This window comes from Hyperolius riggenbachi, chromosome 11 (genome assembly GCF_040937935.1).
Source record: "Hyperolius riggenbachi isolate aHypRig1 chromosome 11, aHypRig1.pri, whole genome shotgun sequence".
NCBI lineage: Eukaryota > Metazoa > Chordata > Amphibia > Anura > Hyperoliidae > Hyperolius > Hyperolius riggenbachi.
The window spans coordinates 37,002,357-37,019,560 of record NC_090656.1 but is presented as its reverse complement, the minus strand read 5'-3'; the positions used below and the strand labels follow the sequence as shown (position 1 = coordinate 37,019,560).

The window sequence follows — 17,204 nt, the reverse complement described above, 5'->3', positions numbered from 1 at the left end:
CGGTCACAAGCTAAGCAATATGTCCAGGTCAAAGGGTGCTGACCGCTCTGACCAGGACCTGTACAATGGCAGCAATAGCGGACAAACAGAGGTAGATGCCAGGCCACGGGAGGGGCAGCAAGCCTATGCACACCTCCCCACACACACACACACAGAGTACATTTTTAGAATTTAATTAGGACTAAGGTATCCTTTAAATATTTTAACAAGCTCAATTACACAGACAGATCTGTATTTTTCACTGCTGTGAAAGCTGCCTTACGTGGCGGTCAGCTATCTTTGACATGGAGAGATGCTTCCAAATGCTGTGTACGCAGAGCCAGCATCCCCACATTCATTTTACCTCCTCCTTGTGGTATTAATGTGCCATTGCAGTAAATTCAGGGAAGCTGTAGAGCTGGAAAGGGGTGCAGTACATTTAAACTGTAGACCAAACTGTATACTGTTGTCCTAGTTTCCAGCAAGTTTTCGAAAAAATGTCGACATAAAATATTTAAAGGCATTTGGTTACATTACAGTTGTGTACAGTATATAGCTTTCCTACCACAGAGGTGTTACCCTTTAAGGCTATACGTGTGCTGTGAACCAGCAGTCCATTCTGCACACCTGATTTACAAGGACATAAAGGAATAATTAGCATATCGGTGCCTCTCTCCTGATTAGTGATGATCCATGATATGCAAATATTTCCGAGTTAATGCAAATTTTAATGCAAATATATGCAGCTTCAAAATGGACCAGTCAATTTAATCCTGGCTGGGTTTAAATAATTGGTCCATTTTCAAACTGCAAACTGCATATATTTGCGTAAAAATACTCTGAAGTATTTGCACCTCTTTGATCATCCCCACTCCTGATCTGCTGCATGTTTTTGATTTTTGGACATGTGCTGAAAGTGATGATTTGTGAGAAGTCAGTTGTACTTTAACCCAGCGTGTCACCTTATAACAAGTATGTATCAGAGATGACCCATAAAGCAGCACAGGAGGTGAGAAAAATTAATATTTGCATGAATGTCTTCCAGGATACCGATCGGTGCCCCTGAAAAACGGTTTTGGAGAAGATATAGAGCTGGCCTCACTTCTCGTTTACTGCCATATAAAGAAAGATCTGGCAAGTACATAAAATGCCACTGTCAAAAAGTTTCCCCAGATGTCCCTCAGCCAGGGAGCAGAGGGGTGGGCAGAGCAAAGCAGGCAACATGGGGGCCACTAGTGCTGAAATTTTGGCAATGTGCACTGGTACAGCGCCCGCTATTTATGGGGAACCATGGGCACCCATGTTATGGCTCAATGTCAATATTTCTGTAGGCCCAAGAACGGTCTTTTTTTAAACTTTCTTGTGGCGAGGTTGGCAGTGATGGGGGGGGGGGGGGGGAGGGTTAAGGTTAGGTGTGTGTGTGTGGGGGGGGGGCTGTTAGGGTTAGGCATTAGGTAGGAAGTACCAGTGCTCCTTGGTGACATCGCTGGGCGAGTCTGTACAGACACAAAGTCACCTGTATAGCTGACAACGTACTCTATGTGGGGAGGAGGGGAGGGATGAAGCAGCACATGGGTGACGTCATGCTGTGGGTAAATGCACAATGTAACCGGCCGTCGCTTGGCCAAGCTGATCTGCCTGGCGGATCACTTGCGGGGGCCACTGTGCACACGCCTGATTATTGACCGTCATTATCGGCCTCCTTAGTCGACTTTTATCAGAAGTGAGAGGGATATGGAGGCTGCCATATTTATTTCCAATAAAACAATACTAGTTCTCACACTTTGGGCTTGATTCACTAAACTGTGACAACTAATATCACGGCCGTGCCAGCTTTTTTGCGCACGTTTTCACGCACAATCGCAAATTTTCGCACGCAGTCGCAAATTTTTGTGTGCAAATGCCTGCGTAGATTTGCAATTGCGCGCAAAATTCTCAGTTGCGCGTGAAAATATTCTATTGTGCACAATAGGGTCAGTGCGCACATACATTGCAAGAATGAATAGTGCAAGTAAGATGTATATCCTCACATCTAAAGTCAGTTGGAGAACTCGTAGATATGTGGTAGGAGGATAAAAATACCCCCACGGTTGGAGGTCTTTGCTGATTCCCCCCACAAAATATACCACACAGGCGTCCCTGAGTGGGTAGTGGGTTGTAGCTATTCCCACCGTGTGGGTACGAGGCAAGCTAAAATGGTAGCTCAATAAGTTAAGGTGTGTGGAAACCAACAGGTAAGTATCTCACTGAGTATGTGATGGAGTGCTGACATACGGTGCAGTGTGCACACCATAATATACACTGCTAGTGTGGCAACTCCTAGTGTAAAGTACAGTGGGTTGCAAAAGTATCCGGCCCCCTTGAAGTTTTCCACATTTTGTCACATTACTGCCACAAACATGAATCAATTTTATTGGAATTCCACATGAAAGACCAACACAAAGTGGTGTACACGTGAGAAGTGGAATGAAAATCATACATGATTCCAAATTTTTTTTTTACAAATAAATAACTGCAAAGTGGTGTGTGCATAATTATTCGGCCCCAGTTGCATATAGACATTGCCTGATGAGTGCCAATGACTAAAAAGAGTGTACCTGTGTGTAATCTAATGTCAGTACAAATACAGCTGCTCTGTGAGGGCCTCAGAGGTTGTCTAAGAGAATATTGGGAGCAACAACACCATGAAGTCCAAAGAACACACAAGACAGGTCAGGGATCAAGTTATTGAAAAATTTAAAGCAGGCTTAGGCTACAAAAAGATTTCCAAAGCCCTTGAACATCCCACGGAGCACTGTTCAAGCGATCATTCAGAAATGGAAGGAGTATGGCACAACTGTACATCTACCAAGACAAGGCCATTCACCTAAACTCACAGGCCAAACAAGGAGAGCGCTGATCAGAAATGCAGTCAAGAGGCCCATGGTGACTCTGGACGAGCTGCAGAGATCTACAGCTCAGGTGGGAGACTCTGTCCATAGGACAACTATTAGTCATGCACTGTACAAAGTTGGCCTTTATGGAAGAGTGGCAAGAAGAAAGGCATTGTTACAGAAAGCATAAGAAGTCCAGTTTGCAGTTTGCCACAAGCCATGTGGGGACACAGCAACCATGTGGAAGAAGGTGCTCTGGTCAGATGAGACCAAAATGGAACTTTTTGGCTAAAATGCAAAACGCTATGTGTGGCAGAAAACTAACACTGCACATCACTCTGAACACACCATCCCCACTGTCAAATATGGTGGTGGCAGCATCATGCTCGGGGGGTGCATCTCTTCAGCAGGGACAGGGAAGCTGGTCAGAGTTGATGGGAAGATGGATGGAGCCAAATTCAGGGCAAACTTGGAAGAAAACCTCTTGGTGACTGCAAAAGACTTGAGACCGGGGCGGAGGTTCACCTTCCAGCAGGACAATGACCCTAAACATAAAGCCAGGGCAACAATGGCATGGTTTAAAACCAAACATATCTATGTGTTAGAATGGCCTAGTCAAAGTCCAGATCTAAATCCAATCGAGAATCTGTGGCAAGATCTGAAAACTGCTGTTCACTAATCTGACTGAGCTGGAGCTGTTTTGCTAAGAAGAATGGGCAAGGATTTCAGTCTCTAGATGTGCAAAGCTGGTAGAGACATACCCTAAAACCTAGGTTCTCAACATGTGGTATGCGTACCCCAGGGGGTACTTCTGATGGTTCCAGGGGGTACTCGGGCTTTATATACTTAACCAAGAATAACAAATTTAGAGTTTTAGAAAATGATAAATGTTATTTAAACTACACTAAATTAGTATTTTACCTAATCAAAAGCAATAGTAAATGCTTGGAAATTGTTTAGAACCAATTATCATGTACAACGACTAAATATATATTTGTCAAGGGGTACTTGTGATAATGTTTACTATGCTAGGGGGTACTTGATGAGTACAGGGTTTTAAAAGGGGTACATACCAATAAAATGTTGAGAAACACTGCCCTAAAAGACTGGCAGCTGTAATTGCAGCAAAAGGTGGTTCTACAAAGTATTGACTCAGGGGGGCGAATAATTACGCACACCCCACTTTGCAGTTATTTATTTGTAAAAAATGTTTGGAATAATGTATGATTTTCGATCCACTTCTCATGTGTACACCACTTTGTATTGGTCTTTCACGTGGAATTCCAATAAAATTGATGCATGTTTGTGGCAGTAATGTGACAAAATGTGGAAAACTTCAAGGGGGCCCAATACTTTTGCAACCCACTGTTTTTACACTCATACTGCTAAACCACTACCGGTTTACCAGTATGAGTGTGTGTACTGTATACTTACCTGTTGTGGTGTATTTTGTGTGTGTGGGGGGGGATCAGCAAAGACCTCCAACCGTGGGGGTATTTCTACCCTCCTACTGCATATCTACGAGTCCTCCTACTGACTTTTGATGTGAGGATATACATTTTACTTGCACTATTAATTTTTTGCAATGTATGTGCGCACTGGCCCTATATACTCATGTGGACCAGAAGAGCACAGGTGATTGACCGCATATCACCATAGTACTTTTTAGGTTAGATCCTAACGGACAAGGGGCTTGATTCACAAAGCTGTGATAAATGCTATTACGGCCGTGATAAGCGTAGCGCGCGTACAGGTTTGTGCGCGTAATAACTTTACCATTCACGCGCTAACTAACATATGGGTTAGCGTGTGAATGGGGAAGTTAATGCGCGCAAACCTTTACACGCGCTAACATGTGCGCTAACATGCGCGCTAAGCGTCTCATGGCCGTGATGGCATTTATTACGGCTTTGTGAATCGAGCCCAAAGTGTGAGATTTATTAATTACCTGTACTGCATTCGGCTTGTTTGCAAACAATACTAGTTGCCTGGCAGCCCTGCTAATCGATTTGACTGCAGTAGTGTCTGAATAACACCAGGAAAAAAAGCATGCAGCTAATCTTGTCAGATCTGACAATAATGCCAGAAACCCCCAAGCTGCTGCAGGCTTGTTCAGGGTCTATGGTTAATATTAGAGGCAGAGGATCAGCAGGGCTGCCAGGCAACTGGTATTGTTTAAAAGGAAATAAATATGGCAGTCTCCATATCCCTCTCATTACTGTTGTCCTTTAACCTCCCTGGCGGTCTATTAAAAACCGCCAGGGGGCAGCAGAGTAGTTTTAAAAAAAAAAATTTTAAATCATGTAGCGAGCCCAGGGCTCGCTACATGATAGCCGCTGTGCATCGGCATCCCCCCGCGCTCTTCGATCGCCTCCGGCGATCTCCGATCAGGAAATCCTGTTCAAAGAACGGGTTTTCCTGGAGGGCTTCCCCCGTCGCCATGGCGACATGACGTCACCGACATCGTGACGTCATTGGGAGTCCCGATCTACCCCTCAGCGCTGTCTGGCACTGATTGGCCAGGCAGCGCACGGGGTCTGGGGGGGGGGCCTGGCGAGTGGCGGCGGCTAATCGGCGCGGAGCAGCAGCGATCAGAGTGCACACGCAGCTAGCAAAGTGCTAGCTGCGTGTTGCAAAAAAAAAAGTGTGCAAATCGGCCCAGCAGGGCCTGAGAAATCCTCCTGCGCGGCATAGCCCGAACTCAGCTCGGGCTTACCGCCAGGGAGGTTAAGGCAATGGGACTATACTTTGAAAGGCTTAATCACCTTTCCTTTCATTAGCTGCTGCATTTGCAAGCAGCATACATTTTCAGTAAATTAGCATCAACTGGGTCATCAGAGATTTTCCAAATCTGTTGCGAACCTGCAACTTGAAACAGAGCCAATAAAAATCAGTATCTGATTTGAAGATGCAACAAACTTGGAGAAATGAGCATGTGATTAATCATCTATGGTAGTCATGTTTGGCCCGGACCGCCCTGCCGTTTATCTCCTGACAGACATCTATTATTGGCAACATCTATTCATCATCCCGTCATAGTTATAGTTATTTGGGTTGAAAAAAGACATACGTCCATCGAGTTCATCCAGAGAATAAAGCACAACACCAGCCCGCCCCCCCCCCCCCCCCCCCGCACACACACACATCCCCGCTGATCCACAGGATCTTACCAATATTCCCCAACAAGACATTTCTCCTCATCAGAGGGTCTCCAAACATTTCCTCGCCTTTCCTGTGAAGCGTGAACTTTTACGGCCGTCACGAATACAGACCGCCTGCCAATGTAATCTGAATGCAAAATTAAAGCGCGTTCGGAGGCCGCATCCATCTGTTGTGTGCCTTGAAAACTCCTCAATAAGCGTTTATAATTTAATAGAAGGTCTGCTTGGATGAAAAGCACATCTGCAGACACTTAGACCATGAGCGGCAGATAACGGACCCGCAGATGGCTCCGCTGCACAATATTCTGGCCTCCGTAACTCGAGATGTTTAAGAGACTTACGAAGTCTAAATTATGCCACTGATTATGTTGTCAGTTAGGAAAATGGGGTCATTTTTTTAAGGAGCATCTTCGTTTCTCCACACAGTAATGGCCTGTTTTTCTCATGCAAGACAGTGTGGCCCTCGAGTCATTCAGAGGAGTGGGGGGGAATATAGGCCTCATTCAGTGTTTTCATCAAAACATTATCTTAGAGGATGAACATGTTCTTCAGTAGAGTTTTATCCCATTTGTACTATTTCTACCAGACTAGGAGCAGAGAATCTCTCATTTGGGTCCTGGCCCCATGCTTGCAGAATTGTGGATAACTGTGTGTCCTTGTGGCTTTAGGGAAATGAAGAGGGCCTGTACTTCTCATCTGGACAGTTGAATACGGCACGAAACAACGAGGTGTCTCTGTATGACACACATGAAAAAATACGTGCTCCTAGCAGAGAAGCCATGGGGAGATTCCCAGCGGGTGATAGCAGACTGATGGTCATCCCGCCGGCCGCTGCCAAGAGGTAAGCCGAACACTTATCTACCTCTATCCTTCTTACAGCAATGTGTGACCTCTGGGCACCACAACAATGTGTGGTTATACCTTCCATCCCCTGCTTATTCATGCCTATAATAGTAAAACTTTTACATTTCATTTTTTCAGCAACAAAAGATTCACCCAGAAGGGTGTGCCAGACCTCAGCACCATAGCTCTGTTCCAGGCGGACTGGGAAGAAGTTACTTTAGAACCCACATTAAATAACTCATTGGTTTTAAAAAAAAAAAAATTACTGAGATTATTATGACTATTGAAATGAGTTATTTACCCTAGACTGATGTGTTTGCTATGGGTGATTGCTGCTGAGATAGGTCACCCTCGTCTTGTAGACTGCAGTGATGAGAGTCCCTTGTCCTGTCTGCCCCCAACTCTGTGATCCTCACCAATTCTAATGGCTTCTCTATCATAAAACTCCATCTCCTCCTGGTGGCTGCTCGTAGGCGGAGCTAGAACCTCAGGGGTGGGGATCTAACTAATCTTAAGAGATTAGGAAACAGGCAGGATATGTAAGAAACTGACATGAACTTCTCAAAAAATGAATAACAAGTGGATTGCCAGTTACTTTTGCCTCAGGTAGACTTTAATAGGGGCATGTGGGATATAACACACATACGGTACATTGGATTACTTACCTTCGAAGCTCAGCTCATTTCCTCCACTTGCTACTCCTGATGCGGGAGGGTCACTATTCTGCCAGAGATTGTTTAAAGGAATAATTCTACAGAGCAATACATGGAGTGTAATGATACTCATCCTCCAACACCCTCCAGCATTCAGTCCAACTCTTACCACTTCACCTGCACTGTCACACATGAAGCATATCATGCAGAGAGAACAGGACCCGTACAGCGACTGGCAAGATCCCATAGTCCCGATACTCACTTAGATCTGGCTAATAAAGGGTTTAGAGAATCTGTCCTTTTCAATTGGACATGCCATTTTTAACCTGACTTATGTTCACATTTTCAGTTATGTTGATGACTTTGTTTTTCCATGGCATGCTGGATGTTGTGGTGCTCCGAAGCAATGGATCTGTTGTGGTCATCCTACTATTTGGTTATGTTGGGTGTCGTGGTTCACTTACTACATCACCGGGGCCTAATTTTCTAAGGTGTCTCCAGAAGCTAGGGGGTCACCAGTAATCTTTGGGGGTCACCTCTAATCCCCGGTTGGCTCCAGTCACTCTAGGGTGTCTGCAATTGGGAGGATCATAATTTATCTACAAAAACTGGACTGGATTTTTAAAAACGTATTAATTAGTAAGTCCCTGGGTCATATTGTAACCTAGTTGGGGTCGCTGGAAGGCTAGTAAATAAGCAGCGTTGTTCCTTCCACCTTGTGCAGGTGTCTGCAGTGAGAACTTATTTTTAGTTTATTTATGCTGTAAACTTGCACTGCACTGACCCAACCGCTAGTTAGCACACCGCTTAGAATCACTCACTGTAGTCTGTTAGGATCCAGGGCCCATATGCAATTCACTTTTTCACCTGAGTTTTCTCCTAGGTGAAAATGTTAAACTTGTCAAGAAAATGCATTTTAAGCCACCAGCAAGCAAGAAAATACTCAAAATAATTTTAATAGTACTTTCTCACATACGTTTTGGTACTTTTCTAGTTGAAAAGTTCTGGAAAGATATTTTAAATTGAAGATGAAACATTATCTCCTAGGAGAAAACTCAGGTGAAAAAGTGAATTGCATATGGGCCCAGGTGAGAGGTGGCAAATCCTAAATATTGAAAGTGTGCTTATTCCTGCTGTCTTTGCTGAGCACCTACAGGTCCACAATGATGCGCCTGACAGTGGGGGCCTTAAAGAGAACCCAAGGTGGGCAAATGGGGGGCATATGGGACACAGAGGTATGTTCTCTGCCTCATGACATGCCTTTGTGCCCCCCCCCCCCATGCCTTTCTCTGCCCCCCAACGCCACGCTAGAGCCCCCCATCTCTGAGGTAAACACAGGGAGAGGGATTCCATGTTCAAAAAGCCTGCCAGGGGCGTTCTTACAGGATTTCCAGAGCTGCCATTGGGCAGCTCTCTTCCCCTGGCCACGCCCCCTGCCACTTCCCCGGCCCCCTGCATGCTGGATGAGAGAATGAATCTCTCATCCCACGACGTGACCTATAGGTCACGCAAGTGAAAGCAGGCCAGTGCAGCCCACAGGAGCAGCAGTTTTTGCAGCTTACCTGATCCGCTCAGCCCCACGGATCAGGTAGCCTGCTTTTTTTTTTTTTTTTAGCCCACCTCGGGCTCTCTTTAAGGTATCTAGATACATTAGATAAAAGTCGGCCAACAATGAACTCAGTCAAGGTTTGCTGGATCACCAGTTCTGGAGATACCTCAGTAAACAGGTCTGTTCTGTCCTCAGTGGTGATGGCAAAGTTGGTTTCACTCTCCTTTTGCACTTGGTCCTGAAAACAATTAGTGCCTGTCTGTCCGTGGGTGTCTATGTATCTCTGTGTCTGTCTGTCTGTCTGTGTCTGGGACCGTCTGTGTCTGGGATTCCTTTGATTGTTATTAACTAGCAGTCTTTTCTTGTGTCATAACCTGTTGTGGAGGAAAACATTCTTAAAAGCCCATCAGTAGCAGCAGTAGACAGAGGCATAGCTATGGGGGGCAAGGGGGTCATTGATCCCCAGGTGCAGCATTGTGAGGATGCTCAGCTTGGCCATGCACCTTCACGTGGGTGAAAGAAAGCTTGCTGGCTGCCCGAAGTGCTGGCTGTCCCCTGCAGAGCGTCCAGCATCCTCTCCTTAGTAACAGTGGCTTCATGTGACAAGAGACGCTGCTGTTACCAAGGAGAGGACGCTAGGCGCTCTGCAAAGGAGAGATGATGTCATGAATGGAATGGTGGAGCCAATGAGTCTTCTGCTGTTACATCTGGCTGTCTGAACAAGGCGAAGGGGGGCAAATTTTGCTAACTAAACGGGGGGAAGGGGGCACATTTGGCTATCTAAAGGGGGACACATATGATATTGGGGCACATCATGGGTCTATCTATAGGGGGGAAGGAGGCACATATGGCTATCTAAGCAGCATTTGCACATTTGACTTCACCCATGACCACTCCCACATTCATGTTGCATGGCCATGTGCCGCAGGACTATTCAGAGGGGGTCACAAACACCTTTGTCCCCGTGCGCTGAAAACCCAAGCTACGCCTCTGGCAGCAGAGATACTCTGTAAGTAGCAGGAAATTGACCAAATGAGGAATGAGGTCAGACAGGAAGCAGCACTCACATGAGAGCTGTCCAACCTACCAATACAGGAAGTTACCTGAAACTCCACAACAGGGTAACACATAGCAATAAAAAAAACCTGACCAGATATTCTAACCCCGTCTTATGCTATGTAAAACCTTCAACTGTAGTTCCACTTTATAAATCTGCAGCATGAATGGGATCTCCGGGAGCTGTGATTAAATTAACCATTCACTTGGAATAACAACGTCTTTATAAGAAATGTTGGCCCTTTAGATGTTTGCAGCTGTAGAGCGTCTGTCTCTGATTAACTATCGATTCGTCTGTCTGAAGGTGGCCATACATCTAGTGATGATGGGCAGAAGCAATCAAGAGACAGATCTCTCTCTGATCAAATCTGATTGGAGAGAGATCTGTCAGCTGGCCATACACCACAGGCTGATTCCTGATCGATATCAGTATGAAATCTTGTGCGAATCGGCCTAGTGACGCCACCTCATTGCCTCGCTGCCCCTGACGCTGTTCCGCCCTTGTTGCCCGTGCATGAGTACTTTACCTGTTGGTGTGCGGTGCTTGCTCCATCCTCTTCCTCACACACGTACGCCACATGTGATTGCTGGGCGCGTGTGTGACATCGCACACATTATTCCCTTTAAGGACAAGAGCAGTAGCGTAGCTAGAGATTATGGGGCCCCAAAGCATAGGCGTAACAATCACTCCTGCAACCCCTGCCATGGGGGGGGGGCAAAGAGGCTTGGGGGGCCCTCCTCCTCCTTCGCCCCAACTGCAAGTCTTTTCAATTCAAGAATTGCAATCAATTTTTCTGACTGATTGTAGCATTTCAAAATCTGACCAATGTACCCACACACCTATGTTAAACTTTTCCCCAATTATGAAAAAAAAAAAGATTGGAAACTCAGAAAAAATTGCTTGGGTCATCAAGTAATTGACAATCTACCACACACCATACAATTTTGATAAAAATTGATCAGAAAAATCAAACACTCCCGATCCTCTTTTATCAAATAAAAATGGGAAATTCAATTAGATTTCTCGAACGAATGAAAAAAAAAAAGCTTTAAATTTTTTGGGACAACCGATCGTAATTATCGTAATTGGTGTAAAATTGGATCTTTTATTTGTATGGTGTGGCCACCTTTAGGGCCCATTCACACTAGAGCGTTTTGCCGTGATTTCATCAAAACGCTCAAACGCTAGCATTTTTTAAAAGTGTTAGTGTAATGTAACCCTATGGGCCCGTTCTTACTTGGGTGATTTGTGCTAATCGCCGCAAATTGCCCAAAAACGCATCGCCTGCACCATTTTCAGGCAATTTCCCGGCAATGGCGTTTCAGTGCTATAGAAGCGCTAAACGCGATCGTGGCAAAATCGCCGCAGTGTTCAGTGAATTTTCCATGTAAAATCGCGGAAAAAACACTCCTGCAAAACGCCCCAAAAAAATCGCCGGCGTTTTGCGTTTCTAAGTGTGAATTGGGCCTTAGGGCTTGTTCACACCTAGAGCATTTTCAGGTTTATTTAAGCACCGGCGATTTTTAAAATTGCCCTAAAAGCGCTTGTGCAATGATTCCCTATGAGAGTGTTCACATATGAGCGGTTCGATTCCGATCTGCTCACCAAAAGCGCTGCCTGTACCATTTTCTGGGCGATTTGCCTCAATGGAAGGTATAGGGAAATAGCAAAGCGCTTGAAAAAGCGCTTTGTATAGCGATTTTTCCCCAGCGCTTTCATGAATAAATGCATTGTGTTTATTCATTTACGGGTGAGAGAGTTCATTTCCTGACTGACAACAGGAAGTGAAAAAACTAATCGCTCTGCAACAGTGCTTAGAAAAGCGCTTTACAAAAGAAATCCCTAACGCACAGGTAAGTGCCAGGAGGTGCTAAAAAAAACAGCACTTGTCATCTATGATGTGAACAAGGCCTTAGTCTAATATGAATTTATGAGACATCCTGTGTATGTGGATATTACAAATTTTAACTCACCATAAGAAGAGAGGAAGAAGCAGTTTTAGGCCCAGTGCACACCAAAACCGCTAGCAGAACCTCAAAACGCTAGAGGTTTTTGGAGCAGATTTCAGAGCGATTCTAGGCATGTTTTTCCACTAGCAATCGCTGGCAGTAGCGCTAAACGCTAGCGATTGTACTGCATAGCGAAATCGCGGCAATAATCGCTCCACATCACGATTTAGTAAAAAACGAATCGCGGTAGTGGAAATTACCTACTGCGATTCCTATGTTAAAAAGAAAACCGTAGCGATTTTAAAATCACTAGTGGTTTGCGGTTTTGCGATTCAGCAATCGCAAACGCTGTAGTGGAAAACATGCCTAGCATTTATTGGAGCGTTTTTGTGTAGCAGATTACAAATATTGTTACAGTAAAAGCTGTTACTGAACAGCTTCTGTAACAAAAACGCCTGGAAAACCGCTCTGATCTGGCGTTTTCCAGAGTGGTTTGAGCTTTTGCTATACTTTACATTGAGGCAGAAACGCTTCTGCAAACCACAAAAGTGCTACAGGACCCATGTTTGGGGTTTGCTAAAAACCTCAAACCGCTGGTGTGCACCATCCCATTGAAATACATTAGCCAAGCGGTTTCACGGGTGGATGCGGTGTGGAAAACGCTACAAAAACCGCTCAGTGTGCACCAGGCCTCTGATTTGGTTCTTCCCAGAACAGAATCATTCTGAATGGTCTTACCCTTCACCTCACTGTGTGTAATTTATCTAGAGACTCTGGCTAGTACTAGTGATAGACAGCGATGAGGAAGAGCTGAAGTTGTTTGTAATATTACCATCTGTCAGAAATTACTCCTAATCTCTCTCTTATTGCAGAACAGGGCCCCACAAGCATAATCATCAAGGGCTGCCTGATAATTAAAGGTAACTGACACCTTACAAAAATATGTGCTCTGGGAAGAGGAAACTTGCAATCCTCATTAAAGTGGGTTTCCACTCAATACTCCATTTTGACCTCCATGTAGTAACGCCTCAGCAGAAATCTCCAACTCAGAATGATGCAATCTTTTTCAGTTGCCACTATTTTCCCAGATTTTACAAATAGGTGGAGCTGTCGGTGTAATGTAATACTGTGGCTCCTGTTACCAGGATCGTTAAAGGATACCTGAAGTGACATGTGACATGAGATGGACATGTGTATGTACAGTGCCTAGCACACAAATATAGACAAACAAGACAAGACAAATAACATTTATATTGCGCTTTTCTCCTTGCGGACTCAAAGCGCCAGAGCAGAGCAGCAGCCACTAGGGCGCGCTCTATTGGCAGTAGCAGTGTAAGGGAGACTTGCCAAAGGTCTCCTACTGAATTAGTGCTGGCTTACTGAACAAGCAGAGCCGAGATTCGAACCCTGGTCTCCTGTGTCAGAGGCAGAGCCCTTAACCATTACACCTTCAGCCAACTAGGCAAAGTTCCTTTTTTTCTTTCTCTGCCTGAAAGAGTTAAATATCAGGTACAGTATGTAAGTGGCTGACTCAGTCCTGACTCAAACAAGAAGTAATTACAGTGTGTCCCTCACTGATAACAAATTACCCTTTTTATCTTTCTTGCTCTCAGAAGCAGTTTTCTGGTAGGAAAGTGTTTTATAGTTGGAATTTCTTATCTGTACAGCAACTCCTCCCACTGACCTTTGTACATTAACTCCTTCCAGTCAGTCAGCTCAAGGCATGCAATCCGATTGCACATTCTTACTCATCTTAGAAAAGGATTTTACTACATGGAGGGTCAGAAGTTCTCCACATATTAAACTCACAAAACAACCTAAAATTATGACCTATATATAATTTTGTCTTACACGTTATTATCAGCATCACACGCATCCTGACTGACGGTCAAGCTTTTTGTCTGTATGTTATATATTGTGTGTATGTCATGTTTTTACTGTTGGGAATTGCTGTTAATTTGCATTGTTTTGAGCACCAACTGCAAATCTTTAGGAAAGTGAAACCGAGGATGGAATAAAGAGTTTGTTTGGTGAACCAGAAAATTGTTGCGACAAAACATTTAGTTGTGAGTTTGAGAGTTATTTCCCAGCATGCATCTGAGACAATGGGCTTGATTCTGCTAGGGGTTTGTGGTAAATAGTAGGGGTTTGAGGTAATAGTCTGGAAAATACCTTAATCGTTATTTTTTCTTGTTTAATTCTGAAAGATTTTTCCACATTTCCAAAAATGTGGTAAAATGTGTGGTATATCAGCAGTAAGCATGCGGTAAACGATAATGTATACAAAAATCCTTGTGCTCTCACTGCAGAGTCATAGACACTTCCACGAGTCCTCTGTTGCTCTGAGTATACACAGCGCTGCTCCAGTAGTAGGGACATGAGAACAATCTTATAGGTGTCGTATAAACTCAGACCTGTTTTATATGTTACTCACCACCCTCAGCTAGTTTAGATCACTGCTATGGGGAAAAGGGAAAGCAAAGGACATTAAATGCTCGCAGTGATTTTATTAACCATACTCATAAGATCTGATGTTAATGTTCCAACCACATTCTTGACAGGTTTCACACTGTTAAAGAGAACCCGAGGTGGGTTTGAAGAATATTATCTGCATACAGAGGCTGGATCTGCCTATACAGCCCAGCCTCTGTTGCTATCCCAAACCCCCCTAAGGTCCCTCTGCACTCTGCAATCCCTCATAAATCACATCATAGCAACAGAGGCTGGGCTGTATCCAGCCTCTGTATGCAGATAACATTCTTTAAACACACCTCGGGTTCTCTTTAAGGGCATCATCAGGGCAATGTGCACGGAAAGTGTTCATATACCGGTAATCCTCACGACACTCCACGCATACATGTCCATCAAACTAAATGATAATAATAGCCTTTAATTGTCTTCCATGTTAGGATAGTCTTTGGAAGGCGTTTTGGGTTCTTTTTTTTGGGGGGGGGGGGGGGGGGGAGAGTATATTTGATTATGGCAACCTATGGAGAGTATATTTATAGTCATTTATATTGCCTTGTCACTAACTGTCCCTCAGAGGGGCTCACAATGTAATCCCTACCACAGTCATATGTCTATGCATGTATGTATCGTATAGGAGTACATATTATTTCGGCACCGCTCAGTTCGGCGCGGGGAGAGCAAATGACAGCTTTCCCTACTGCCGCTAAACTCACAGGCTGCGTTAAATACGATTCCCCCTCCGAGTTGTCTCATCTTGGTGGGAGATGTAATTCGGGGTCTGGCAGCCGCCCCAAATTACTGATACAAGGTGCACACATCATAGCATTGCTGCTATGACGGCGCCCAGCTTCGGCGGTCGGCTCTGAGCCGCGCGCCGAGATGAACTGATTCGTCGTATAGTGCATGTATTCTAGTCTAGGGACAATTTAGTGGGAAGCCAACGTATAATCATGTTTTTTGGGATGTGGGAGGAAATGTAGCTACTTGTAACTTTGCGTATAAGCCCTCTTATGATTTAGGCACCCAAATTACCTGATCCACACTATGATGGTGAGCAGAATAATTGGGTACAGTAAAAGTATGATAGGAGCTCTATAATGGGGTGCAGTATAACAGAGGCACTGTAACGGGCACTATAGTGGGATGCAGTATAATGAGGGAACTATGATGTTGGCAGAAAAACAGAGGACACATATGTTATGCACATGTAGGGGTGTCCTGTAGCACCTTATAGGGAAACTGAAGGGAGGGTAAAAAGGAGGCTTCCATATTTATTTCCTGTTAAACAATACCAGTTGCCTGGCAGCCCTGCTGATCTATTTGGCTGCAGCAGTGTCTGAATCACACCAGAAACAAGTATGCAGCTAATCTTGTCAGATCTGACAATAATGTCAGAAACACCTGATCTGCTTCATGCTTGTTCAGGTTCCATGGCTAAAAGTATTAGAGGCAGAGGATCAGCAGGACAGCCAGGCAACTGGTATTGATTAAAAGAAAATAAATATGGCAGCCTCCATATCCCTCTCACTTCAAGTGTCCTTTAATGGTACACTTCTCTGGGAATTTGCAGGATCCAGAGCCATTAGAAGAATTGCAGCAATCCCATCCCAGTATCCCACACAGCAACATTTTACACTAATCCAAACTTTTATGTACTTTAGATTGGTCACTCTGATGAAAACAAAAGCTCTGGTTTGACAGCACATCCTGGCCAATGAACACATTTGTCATCACAAGGGCAGCCAATCAGAAGTTTGGCCCGCAGTGGCTAGAACTTTGTATGTGGACATCCCAAGCAGCAGGTCCAGTGGAGGCAGAGTATTTGTGTGCGGCAGTGCAGTTACCCTTCAGCCCACTCAACTCAAAATGGACGCATACCCAGTTTGAGCCACAGTAAATCAATCTGGAAGCATATACAGGTATGCATCCAGTGTTGTTGCAGCAGCAGGTGAGCATGGTCATGCTCCTGCTGCTAGTTCACGGCGGGATTAACGTGTAGGCCATTGGTGAAGGGAAACGTGTTCCCTGAGCCAATCGAAGTGCTGTAAATGAATAAACATGCCTCGAATCACGAGGCATGTTCATTCATAAAAGTAAAAATATAGTTAAAAAGAACAACAATTGAACACTTCCTGGTAACTTCCAGAAAAGAGTATAGTGCCATCTAGTAGCCAAAAAGTAATATTGAAGTTAAAAAATAATGGTATAATGGCTATTATACAACCTCCCTCCCCCACCCCATTGTTGCCAAACATAAACATGTGTTAAAAAAAAAAGTGACAGTTAAAAACAAATACATAAATAGTTCACTTAGGGACTGAGCTTATGTATGTAATGAGGGTATATTTCTGTCATGAGGATATATTGCTGTTATTTTAGCAAATAAGGGCTTGTATCTATTTATAGGGTACAAACAACACAAAACACAAAAAATACAGATTTATTTCCGAATATTATATTGTCACCATATATTGTACTAGGGATATAATTTAAACGTTGTAATAACCGGGACAAATAACATGTGTGGGTTTTATTTTCTGTAGTTGTAACGATTGTGGAACTTTTTCCGTGATCAGCGCACAACGCGTGCGCTGACACGGCGGAAATCCTCCACAAGCGTATATTTGCAGGCACCCAGCAAAAGGTGCTACACACCCGTAGAGGGAAAATT

At 44.3% G+C, this 17,204-nt stretch overlaps 2 protein-coding genes across 7 annotated transcripts in view; one reads left to right on the top strand and one right to left on the bottom strand.

The window, feature by feature from the left end:
- Positions 1 to 17,204, bottom strand: part of SDR42E1 (short chain dehydrogenase/reductase family 42E, member 1) — a 326,449-nt gene that overhangs the window by 252,707 nt on the left and 56,538 nt on the right. The window lies entirely within an intron of this gene.
- PLCG2 (phospholipase C gamma 2) overlaps positions 1 to 17,204 on the top strand; it is a 239,888-nt gene that overhangs the window by 218,096 nt on the left and 4,588 nt on the right. For 5 of the 6 annotated variants that reach the window (XM_068259935.1, XM_068259930.1, XM_068259933.1 and 2 more), the window contains exons 31-33: positions 1,025 to 1,113; positions 6,682 to 6,854; positions 12,937 to 12,984. In XM_068259935.1, coding sequence (XP_068116036.1) covers positions 1,025 to 1,113; positions 6,682 to 6,854; positions 12,937 to 12,982 — 308 coding nt within the window. In that variant the 3' untranslated portion in view covers positions 12,983 to 12,984. The remainder of the gene's footprint in view (positions 1 to 1,024; positions 1,114 to 6,681; positions 6,855 to 12,936; positions 12,985 to 17,204) is intronic. The other variant, XM_068259934.1, reaches the window with a different exon arrangement.